Here is a 12,544-nt window from a genome sequence, read left to right on the forward strand (position 1 = left end):
TCGTTTCCAGCATAGGTCAAGTTCAAATGTTTCGTGCTGCCTGGACAGTGACTGGGCCGTAAGAAAATCCAGGTGGTTCTGATCAGGTCTGGAAACACAAGGCTTGTCCAATAGAGACCTGGTCAATTCCAAAAGGAGGAATTCTTTGCCTCTGATCCAAGTTTCATTCCTGATGGCACGCCGCTTCCCGATTCAAAGTCAAGACCTTCCATTCCTTCTTCCCACCTACCCTCCTCACAAAAGGTCATATGAAAAAAAAAAAAAAAAGGCTGGCTTTGAATAGAGGCCCTGAGGTTTGTACATCACCCATCCCTCGTAAATCAACATTTTAATGAGTTAAGTACACAGTAAGAAACACAGGCGTCACATTCCTCTGAAATACTTGGGGTGGGGGTGCATTTAGCTTAATCCCAAATCAGGAAATAAGCCAGGCCTTGGTCACATCTCCTTGGTCCCCACGTTTGGCCCAGCATCTGGGACCCCAGGTGGGCAAGACAGAGCAGGAGCTCACAGCCCTACATCCTGTAGCTGGTGGGTGAGAGCCGCCTGACAGCCTGCCTGGGCGGGGGGCAGGGAGGGGGACACCCGGCTGCATAATCGATACCAACAATACCAGCAGCACCCAGACGGCCTCCCTGGCAGGCGGGCAGGCAGAATAGGAGGCAAGCGATAACGAGAACAATGAAAGGGTCTGACATGGAAATTTCAGTAGGAAACAAGCAATTACATGAGAACAAACATTCCCAACGCCACTCACAATCATCCCAACACATCACAGTGATTACAGAAACGAGAGCAACAAATTGAGACCCGGAGCTGTTTGCACTTTGAAAAAACTGTCCTCCTGGGATGGAGCTGTGACCCTCCCCGGGCACATGTGTGACTCTGTGTGTGTAGAGGGGGTGGGGCCGGGGTGCTTTTGAAACACATGAATTTCATTTGACTTGATTTCAAGCTGGATCTCTTTCCCCTGCGGCTGAAATCTCTCTCGAAAAAAAAATTACATTTCTATCTACCAGGCAGGGAGGAGACAGTGAGTCAGAAAAGAAGGAGGATTTCTCTGGGCCTGCTGTAGGTTCAGTGGAATCCTGATAGGAAATATTCAGACCCAGAGAAGAATGATCCCCAATGCAGAGCTGGGCTCTCTGGCTCAAGACTGGAGGTAGGATCACAGGGGAGGAGAGTCTAGGTTGCAATTATTGAATATTTTGCTAGAGGCCTGACAAAAGCCACCGCTGTCCTACTTTTCATCAAGATTCACAACACAGTGAAGCTAGTTCCTAGGGTTTTAAAGGTGAGTTCTTTCCTTCCAATGCATTAAAGGGAAGTAAAAGCAAGTGTTTGGGTCTTGCTGTCTACCTCAACTGTCCCTGTGTGTTCTCCATCGGGGGATGCCTTCATCATCCCTCTCCACCTCCACATCTTAAACAGCCTGCAGAGAGGCGGCATCTGAAAGGATGGAGGGAGCACGAGGGAGTTACGGGAGGGCACTGAGAGATTACATGTGGCAGGGGTCCGTGAGCCAATGGCAGAGCTGGGAAGCTCTAGGAAGCTAGGGGCGCCCCTGGTGGCTCAGACAGCAAAGAATCTGCCTGCAATGCTGAGACCTGGGTTCAATCCTTGGGTCAGGAAGATGCCCTGGAGCAGAGAATGGCTACCCACTCCAGTATTCTTGCCTGGAGAATTCCACGGACAGAGGAGCCTGGTGGGCTACAGTCAGTGGGGTCGCAAAGAGTCGGACTTAACTGAGCATCACAGGCTGGGGTTCAATTTTCCTCTAACCATCTCCAAGTTGCCTCTTCCTCCTCCACTTCCCCTTCTGCAGGGGCCTTGGGGGTCTCCCCCAAGCCTGGCCCAGCCCAGGGTCTGATTTGCTGTGCAGGGGCGGGGTCGGGGGGGGGGGACATACTGCTGCTAGATCTCAGTGAGTAACCTGCCAGGATGGGCAGCCAGAGCTGGATTCCCAGTGGCCTCTGCTGCCATCCTTGGGAGGGAGTGATGACCCCCAAGGAATCCAGTTAATTCTGGGGAACCCACGCCTGGCTGTCTCTGGGCCACACTGTAAAATACACACTTGAGTTTTGGCATACGATGCCTTTATTCCTGCAGACAATGGGCTCAATCTTCTAAGCAAAGAGGCTAAATTACCCAGATCTGCACCAACTCTCTGGGGGACTCGAGGGCAAAAATGGAAACTGAGACCCTTAAACTACCTTCTACTCCCAATCTTTTCCCAGGTACAAAGAGTGATGGTGACGGTTGGTGTGAATTGTTAAAAGGTACAACAGAGGTGGGACTGTGTTCAAGATGGGGTATCCTCTTCTTTCTAATTCTCACCCTCTCTCTTTTTAAGGAAATCTAGTATGCAGTTCTCGGAGAAGGCAATGCACCACACTCCAGTACTCTTGCCTGGCAAATCCCATGGACTGAGGAGCCTGGTAGGCTGCAGTCCATGGGGTCGCGAAGAGTCGGACACAACTGAGCGACTTCACTTTTACTTTTCACTTTCATGCATTGGAGAAGGAAATGGCAACCCACTCCAGTGTTCTTGCCTGGAGAACCCCAGGGACGGGGGAGCCTGGTGGGCTGCCGTCTATGGGGTCCCACAGAGTCAGACATGACTGAACTGACTTAGCAGCAGCAGCAGTATGCAGTTCTGAGGTTTGATGACTTTATTTAAGTCCTGACTTCCAAGGAATCTCAGAGCAGCCTCCAGCCCAGGATTCCACCTGGCTGGCTGATGGACTGCTAGGCTCCTGGAGCGTGCTGTTTCAGAGCTCAGGACTCGGGAAATCCAGGGAAGAGAGATGGTAAAACCAGTCCTTGTAGCTCATGGATGCCTACAGCAGAGCTCTGCTGAAATGCCGGAGGGCAGGGCCATGAGATTTCAGAATCCTTCACCCCTGCCCCATCCACCAGCTCCAGCACTCAGGTGATGGGAAGGTCATCCTAATTTAAACCACGTGGTGGGGTTTCAGCTGTGGAAAAATTGCTGGATCCTGTCTCCTACCTCCCACCTCCTCCTTCCCTCCCCTTAAACGCACACATGCAACTTTCCCTCCCTTTATTTAAGCAAACAACTTTCTCAGTGATTAAGTACAGCCTCCACTTATCTAAATAGTCCACAGATGTATAAAGACACAGGCGCTCTGGGCTTCTATTTGCAGCCTGTTCTGGTACCCATCTTCCCCAAACCTACAAAGAGCAGCCTTCCTGGGCCTTCACTGACAGAAATTCCTCACGCCTGGTCCCCCAGTAAATCAGCCCTGTTGGGCAGGCTGGCCTCAATTTATCAAAGAGGTGGGATTTCCCCTCCAAACACTTCATCCCCCCACCTCCACCCCTCTTTTCGTGGCCTCTTCCATAACCTGAGCTTGAAGCTGCGCAGATGTGAGCATCCCAACATGGAAGGTTCCCGTTCTGTTCTCAAATCCTGATACTGTTGGGCAATGGAGGGGAACACCAGCTGGAGGTGAACTCCAAGGCCCCCGCACTGGGCCAGGCCTGGTGGGGGATGAGGAGTGGGGGAAGGTTGGTTAAAGAGCAGAGGCAGGATGGCTTATAGTTTGCTGAGCAATTTTTTTTTTTAAAGGAAAGGACTTTGGGGGAAAAGAATCACCCCCTAGAAAGCTAAGACAAAAGTGAACTCTGAGTGGACGGAGAGAATGGGCTCGTAGCTTTGAGCTTCTAACTGCGACTCCTGCAGTTTTTCTTTCCATCCCAAAGTTTGGTTAATATTTTGAGTCCTGACCCAAAAGATGGCATTAGTACCGCTGGAAGCCAGGACTCTGCTGAGCGGGCGGCCCTTCTCCGTGTAGCTTGGAGCCTCCCAGGACCAGCAGTGTCAGCTCCGCCCCTCACTCTGGAGCCAATCAGAAATGCAGAACTCCAACCGGCTTCAAATCTGTCCAATCAGAACCTACATTTTAACGCAGTCTCCAGGTGATTCACAGGCACAGTAGAGTTTTGAGAAGCCCTCTTGGAGAGCCTGATGTACCCACAGTAAAGGAAAGAGTTAGGACTGAAGCGACTTAGCAGCAGCAGCAGCAGCAGGTTCATCCCCTCCCTGATGTACCTCTTTTGATTAATACCTAATAAGAAAAGAACTTCAGACTGTGCCGAAGCAATCCGAAGCGTGTGAGTAGGAAAAAGGAGGGATGCCGTGTGCGTTCAGTCCCCTTGAACACTTTGCCACTGTAGCCCACTAGGCTCCTCTGTCCATGGAGTTTTCCAGGCAAGAATACTGGAGCGGGTTGCCGTTTCCTACTCCAGGGCATCTTCCTGACCCAGGGATTAAACTCCTGTCTCCTGCCTTTACCATTGCCCCACCTGGGAAGCCCTGTAGGTAGGGAAAGGAGAAGCCACAATAATTGTCCACCTCTCAACCCCAAGCCACTTATGTCCTATAGGATGTTATGGAAAGAACGATCCCGTGGACTGCTGGCATCTGGTAAACCTGGATCACTAGTTCAAAGCTGAGATCCTAAGGCCCCAGGGAAAACCTCCCGAATCTAAATTTCTGGGACTGGACAGCAGAAATCACACGTTAGCAAGCTCCCCTCGGTGACACACGCTAAGACTTAAGAATGAGTCTCCTTATTTCCTCTGAGTACTGTAGGATGGTTGGTACAGATTTCTCTTTCTCAGGAGAGAAACTGAATTGCTAGCACTTCTGGCTTCATCATTGCCTTAGATGACCCACCTACCTTGGATAACATGTTGATCCTTGATCTCTTTCAGCCCGAGTTGAAAAGCACCTGTATGATCCTTCAAGAGGTGTGAGTGCTATGCACCCTGAGGGCAAAGCTGCTCTTCTTGGTGTTAGAGCATCTTTTAGACATGAGGCTCAAGCAGTCCTGACCCTTATACACCCCAAACTCCAGGACAACACCAGCTGCTGAAGCTAGAATGCCTTTGTACACACACTTCACCATCTTTCTGCTGATCTGATTTTTAAATATTCACAAGAGCAATGAGAATGTATGGATCATAGTGGTGGGGTTCCACTGGGATGACATTGACACCCACACCCAGCTTAAGAGATTTTCCGTATCAGCCAGAGGGGAACAAAAAGGAAATGTCAATCTTTTCCTTGGTCAGACTGGTGTACGTATGGGAAAATCTTTGCTACTAGAGCACAACTTAATGGAATTTTTTGAGTCTTCATACCAAGCCTTAAAGATGTGTCTCTGTGCTTAGGTGGGGCCTGGGGGTCACTTGGGAGAATTTGTTCACTTCTGGACAAAACTGCCAGTTGTCTGAGGTTTGGAAGTGCCTTGTTAATCAGGAAACAATTTGAAGTTATCACTGTCATTGCTCACAGAATACAAAGTCACACCAAAGAACTCCTTAGGCAAGAAACCTGTAGCCTAGAGGAGACAAGCTGGGCTTTGTCAAGTGCACCACCTGGGTCCAGAGGGAGAACCCAGACCTTCTGATTGGTTCCCCCAGGACTGGGTCTGGTTCCAGCAACACCAGTGACCTGGAAGCCCCAAACTCTCTGAGAAAACTTAGCCATCTCCCATCTGAGCGTCTCATCTGTTAACAGGGAAGATATGGTTTCCTCTAAGGCTCACTCCAGATACCAAAGAGTTTTCAAATCTTAGTTGGAATTTTAACATCTAATTTCTGGAGGGGAAAGAGCATCTGAAACCAAAAACATAGAAAAGAAACTCAGGCAGGGTTGAAAAATACATTCTTGGAGAGCAAGTATTTAACCTTCTCTCTGATCTGGAGCACACAGCCGGGAGAAACTTCTGGAAGTGATTCAGGGGAGCAGGTGGTTGGTATACATGGGATGGGGTGCTGGTGCCTTGGGGCCCCCAGGTACTCTGCCATCCCACCATGCCCCATTACCATTTGAAAAGTATTGAGTGGGGACCAGAAAACATCCCTGGAAAAACTGAAGAGAAGGGATATGTGTGTGGCGGAGGAGGGCGGAGGGCAAACGGTGTGCCATCGCGGTGGGGAAGAAGTCACCATGCACATTACCACTGATTAATTGAGTGATTTTAGTCAAGTGAATATTGATACATGGCAGGAAAAGCATGAAAATAAAATGAACACATATGGGAATTACTATTAACATAAGTGATAACATCAAAACATCTGGTAAAATGCAGTTTAAAAAAACACACACAAATGAAATGGAATGTAAAACATTTTCACAGTATTCAAAGCATTTATAAGAGATTTAGGTTCTATAAGAGGGGTGCTACACGGAGGAACTAGAGGAAACAGGAATCTCGTCTGTGTCCTATGTATCTGCTGGTGACAGGTCAGGGGACCAGCACGTTGTTCCAGGGGAACCTTTTCTAAAACAGAGCTCCTAAGCCCAAGACATCCACACACTTACGGCACAGCAACTGGGTACTTGGAGTCTGCTGAAAAAGACAGATTCTAGGTTTGCACAATGGTCTCTGTCATTTACAGACAAGATGCCTTAGGGAGCCCTTGGTGCTAATTCACAGCCACCCAAAGCCAAGGGTGACACAGGATGCTCTACAAATAAAATATTCTTGGAATTCTCACCTCACTTTCTGTCTTATTTTAGATTTAGCTGAGTTTTGCCCATGACCTCACTGGATTCCACCCAGGATGATGATGTTAAATCACCCTGATGATTTATGAAGACAATCGTTGCACTAGCAATGATTACCAAGTCACCTACATTGCTCTTCTGGAAAGGAGTGAGCAAGCCCACGAATCTCCAAGTTGGTTCCAGCATATCCTTTGTTGAGAAAAACAATGGTTTGTGATCCACTGCAGCTCTGGACCCAGAGCCTCCCTTCACCCTAAACTGGCTGACGGGTCACAGCCCAGGCTGTCCCATGTCCACAGGGAACCTCAGGCCTGGGGCTCTGTGGCCAGGGTAAAACCTGCAGCTGCAATTCACATTTCCAATGTATTCTGAACTCTCATCTGAAAACACCACTTCCTACCTGAGAATTCCCATTTAGAGTCTACCTATTCACTGATAACCTTTCTAGAGTAACCACTGTGCCCCACTCGAAGCTTTCCTAAGGCCCCCACCCTGAAGAGGCCCTGTGACATGACACCCTCTGTCCAAACAAGCAGATACATAAGAACACTGAGCTTTTGGGTTAATTAATCAAAACTAAGACCCAGATCTAGGCTTTCATGAATTGCTCTGAATTTCAGTTGACAATAGGAAAGGAGGATATTTCTAATTCACTAATATATATATACACACATTTTTTTTTAAAAAATTATCCAAAATTACAGGCAAATCACATACAATCCCCAACACTTTATGATTAAAGGTCAGAGAGAATAAAAAAATGTATTAAACAATGGATCACTAATTGCCAGGGGTTCATTAGGTCAGGATAACCCTCAAGTAGGTAACAAGGTTGGCAGGCTGGTTTTCAGACTGTACTTTAGGAAGTTAACAGAAGGAGCCACGGGGTTGATGAGTCCAAGTTCCACTGCAGCATCAGATTCACCCAGAGGGACAATCACGAAAGTCCTCAAGGTGTTACAGAGAATTAAGAATCCAACGTGAGGAAGAAATTAACATTAATTTTTTTTTGGGGGGGGGGGAATTACTTCCTGTACATTGAACAAGAGGAGTCAAGTTGCTTCCATGAATGGGTTTATGTACATCCCTTATTAACACAACGGCTGTGAGAATTATCTTAGGGCCCTCGGGAAAAACCGCAGTTGCTTTGCTTTCTAAATTCCCTCCTTGGAATGGGGACCTTTGTAGCTTAACTTTCCCTCTGCAGAAATGAAAACAAAATATTTTGTTAAGTGCAGGAGGACAGGCAGCCAGGCTATTCTGACTGTCTCTGATCTCTAGGCAATCAAGTTCAAAGGAATCCATTCGTCACAAGAAAGATGGGAGTGGGGCACACTGTGAGTTTAAATTAGCGTGGTGTTGGGCCCAGGGTGACCCAGAACCCCTCAGGAAGGAGAACCACAGCTATGCTTAGGAGAATCCACCTCCCACAGAAAATACCCAGAAAGACAGCTGCTCAGCTAGAAAGTGACCTCAAAGGCATGCAGAGTCCCCCATCTTGCCACACCTTTCCAAATGCTCCATGGAGACTTTTTTAAACAAACAAACAAAAAAACCTTGAAGAGTCAGTGGGTCTGTTGGTTGCTTTAAAACAATGTGAAATAAACAAGGGAATTAGATCAACAAGCTCTTCACCCAATGACAGTTCGCCCTAGACTAGCAATTTGCTGGACTGTTCTAAATTTTCTTTTTTCTGTTTTTCTTCTTTAACTGTTTTTTTTTTTTGAAAACCACTAACAATTGCCTTCCCAGTCTATGAGTCACCACCTCTGTCACCCAAGGCAGGCCTGTGCTGCCCTCCACGTGTCAGGAGGCGAGATCATGGCAGGGTCTGATGATAACCACCTCCAGGGCATCCGAGACAGGCTGGTCCGTCTCAAGGACCACACGGAGCGGGGGACCAGGCACTGCACTCCCTTGGGCTATTTCTCAAGCTCCCCCTCCCCGCACCGGTCACTCTCTGGAGCTGATCTTCATGGCGAGTGTGGTGGTGAGTTTGTTTCTGTCTGAACAATGGACAGAAAGAGAAAATTCCTCTGGAACGGAAAGCATTTTGCCAAGAGTTAGAATCTTCTAATTCCAAAGGCACAGACTAGCTGGTAGGTCCATAAACGGTGTGCAGTGACACGGAGAGCGTGGCGGAAGCTGGCGCTGCTGCCCTCGCCAGCTCTGGCCGCCAGCCCCCTTTCTGGGCCGGCAGCGTTGCCTTTTTTAGTGACTGTGTCTCTGGTGGATCCGGCAAGCCTGTATCTACCTTTCCCCCCCGGGGATGTGCTGCTCCACGTGTAGGTCTTGAGAAGCTTCCTAATCTAAGTGGGTTTCTCACCTGGGCGTGCGGCTTTAAATATCGGCTCTACCTGTGGAGGGGCTGGAGCCTGGGGAAGGCAGGAGGGTCATGGATGCTGCAAAACAACTGGGTTACGCCGCCCTCCACCGCGAAGGAGCAAAGGGGGTGGAGGGGGAACCACCGGGGGTCCAGGGGCGTCCGCTCAGCCCTCACCCCTCCCCTCACCCCAGGCTCCCTCCCCAACCCGCCCCCCCCTCCCAAGAATCACTTGAAGACCGACTGGAAAGTGGGACACTCGTGATTCTTCATCTTCTTCATGAAGGTCTTGAACTCCTTGTTTTTCTTGTCCCACTTGTGGATGGCGGTCAGCAGGTACTGGCTCTTGACCTTGCGGCCCATGATGAGGAAGTGGTGGCTGAGGTTGTCCAGCTGGTGGCAGGGGCAGTCGGCCCCATTCTTCAGGTATAGGACCAGCTTCTTCAGCTCCTTCTTCTTGATGGGCCCCAGCTTCAGGGGCTTCTTCTTCTTGGGGACAATCTTCTTGTCGCCGTTTTCCTTTTTCACTTCTTTGATTTTCATCCTCAGGGCTAGAGGGGCGAGGGCAGGGAGGGGAAGAGGAGAGAGTTTTAGAACACGGCTTTTCAAAAAGCTAGTGGGGAGCTGCTGGATAGCACGGGGGGCTCAGCTCAGGGCTCTGAGATGACCTCCAGGGGTGGGATGGGGCTGGGGGGAGGGAGGTCCCAGAGGGAGGGGATACATGTACACATATAGCCGATTCACTTGGTCGTACAGCAGAAACTAACATGACATTGTTAGGCAATTATCCTCCAATTAAAAAAAAAAAAAAACACGGCTTTTTATCCGCAACCACAACCCACCTGGGGGCTGAAGAGCAGGAGAAATAAAAAGCAAAGAGCACCTCAAAGAGGGAGGCTGTATGTATCTATTCTATAGATAAGGACCAAGGTCTCAGGTGACCTTCACACACAGATTCTGCCCCTTATTTTTGGTGTATTTGATGGTATCTTAATAGTTGCCACAGGATGTCATGAGTGGCTTAAACAGATGTTCAAAACCAAATCACATGTTTCTTTTTAAAAACTCTGGGACTCAGACGGTCATATAATGCTTCAAGAGAAGGGGACCCTCTAAACCAATCAAGGCCATATAATATAATGGTTCAGACCTCAGTGCTCAAAGGAAAAACTTACCCCAAGTTTGTTGTTGTTTTGTTTTTTTTAGGAGCAAGTTATTGGTTTAGTTTTTTTTTTTTTTTTTAACATCCAAAGGACCTAAAATTCAGGCTCTGGAAATAACACAGACAAGACCTATGTGTGTGCTGACAGCAAGGGAAAGCTAACCGCATCAAACATCAGTGTCCGACTTCAGCATCGGGACTGTGGTCCCAACCACGGTGCCTCCAGGAAGTTCAGACGCAGGTACCACGGACAGGCTGTCCACCACTCATCAACCACTAGATGGCGCCACTAATGGGCTATCCTATCCACAGTGTAGACCCACAGAACCAAACTCGACCTGGACCTTTCAACCCACTGGAGAGAGTCCTGGTGGGGTCTGATGGATAAATCCAGGTGGCGGTTCCTCAGTTCCAACGTGGTACCTGGCCTTCTTCCATTCTCAGCCTGCCTCCCTGCAGAGAGGGAAAGCCAATCCTTTGGCCAACTCCACCTTCTCATCTTTCTGTCTCTACGGAGCCCAAGCCGACAGTGCTTGGGTATTACCGTGTGGACAACACACTCCCGTGCTGGCTACACAGGGTTAACTGGGGAGGGTAAATTAGCGTGGAGACGTCCTGTAATTGGAAATGCACCAAGAACACGAACATCATCCCCATAACAATCAGCTCCTCTCAGAAACTGGCCGGCCTGGGATCGCCCCAAAGGAGCTGGAAAACATTTCTAGATCCTGGTCACCAGATGCTATGTCCATCCTCCAAACTCCTCTGAATTCCAAATCACCAAGCCCTCTCTTTTAAATAGCTCCAAGCTTCCACCCACACTCCATGAGGAAAGACTTGAATCTGAGCTACAGAACAGTAGCTAGTGATTAGGAAAGCATCTGGATGTCAGCAAGTGTGTTGAGTATTCTCCAGGCACCTCTTCCATGAAACCTAATAACTCCACACAGAAGGCGCAATTATTCCCCCCATTTAACAGATGAGAAAACTGAGGTGTCAGGGTTACCTTTACTTGCCCAGAGTCATTGATCCTAAACTTAAACTCATGGACTGAGTGTCCACTTGTAATTACCGTGCTGTGCAGGCTGAATTCCAACATTCTTTATAATGAAGCTGACATTTCAAGCATTGATTAAATGGACCAAGAAAATAAGGGAAAACAGGGCTCTCTTCCCAGGTTCAGCCACATTTCAAAATGGCTTTTACTTAATGAAATGGTAAGAGTTCCTCCCGGTTGAAAGGAGCTATTCCGGCCAAGGTAACACTGCATGCGTGATGGCTTTATTATTTAATGTTTAGTTGAGTAAAAGCACATTCTTGGCCAACCCAAGAATTAGGAGGAGGGAGAAATCCTAGAACAAATCTTCAGGGGATGTGTCAAAGTCAGGAAATTAAATGTTCTCCCATCACCTTCCCTTACGGAAAGGGTTCTAGATCTCCAGCCTCTGGGCCCCATGTAACACCCCAGGCCCTCAGCCTGGATGAGACTTCAGTCCCAAGGGCAGCATAAGTTTTGGGGACTAGTCCAAGCAGCAGAGGGCTAGCCCTCACCCCGGAGGCTGGACAGACCTGCGTACACAGGAGTGTGCTGAGCACAGTCTCCCAAGGAGCTCCTGGCTTTACCCTTCACCACCCCCCGCCGAACCAGTCACTGCCCAGCCCTTCTGATTCCACTTGACTCCCCTACCACCCGGACCCTGAGGACGAGGCAGGAGGACCCGCAGGTGGGAGAGCATCAAATAGGAAGCAGCACAGATCACCGTCTGGGACCTCTGCCCGCTCACTCGTGTCCAACACTTTGCGATCCCGTGGACTGTATAGCCTACCAGGCTCCTCTGTTCATGGGGATTCTCCAGGCAAGAATACCACAGTGGGTAGCCTTTCCATCCTCCAGGGGGATCTTCCCAACCCAGGGACCAAACCCAGGTCCCCCGCATTGCAGGCGGATTCTTTACTGACTCAGCCATCAGGGAAGGCCAAGAATACTGGAGTGGGTAGCCTATCCTTTCTCCAGGGGATCTTCCTGAGGCAGGAATCGCACCAGGGTCTCCTGCATTGCAGGCGGATTCTTTACCAGCTGAGCTACCAGGGAAGCCCCGATGTCTGCCCAAACAGGCCCACCCGGCTCGCTCCCCTGGTTGGTTTATAATCCTTGTACCTGGTGGGTCACCTAAGAAAAGACTTCACCTGTGTGAGTCAGTAGCTCACTGAACAAGAAAGTTCTCCTGGGGACGAGCCCAAGAGACTCCCTGCCAGGCTTGGCGAGTCCGGCTCCATTTCTGCCCACCCACTGCACTGCAAGGACCCACTGACCCGAGGAAAGCAACCAGGACTTCAGGGAGGCGAGGCGATGGGGACGCATGTCAGATGACCCTGGACTACTTCCCAAGGTCTAAAGCCACGATCCCAGTGTTGCTGTAGGAGTGATCAATGACATCACTGCAGGAGTCGGCGGGAGGGGGCGGGGGGGCAAGGAATGAGTGCATTTCCAGGGCCAGCTGGGCACCTCTTTATCTGC

General features: G+C 49.4%; 1 protein-coding gene across 1 annotated transcript in view; it reads right to left on the reverse strand.

Annotated features, from left to right (window-relative positions):
• Positions 1 to 5,992: 5,992 nt before the first annotated feature.
• SFRP1 (secreted frizzled related protein 1) overlaps positions 5,993 to 12,544 on the reverse strand; it is a 43,552-nt gene continuing 37,000 nt past the window's right edge. Inside the window, exon 3 of the mRNA XM_019953566.2 lies at positions 5,993 to 9,415. Coding sequence (XP_019809125.2) covers positions 9,093 to 9,415 — 323 coding nt within the window. The 3' untranslated portion in view covers positions 5,993 to 9,092. The remainder of the gene's footprint in view (positions 9,416 to 12,544) is intronic.

The sequence above is a fragment of the Bos indicus genome, chromosome 27 (genome assembly GCF_029378745.1).
Source record: "Bos indicus isolate NIAB-ARS_2022 breed Sahiwal x Tharparkar chromosome 27, NIAB-ARS_B.indTharparkar_mat_pri_1.0, whole genome shotgun sequence".
Classification (NCBI taxonomy): Eukaryota; Metazoa; Chordata; class Mammalia; order Artiodactyla; family Bovidae; genus Bos; species Bos indicus.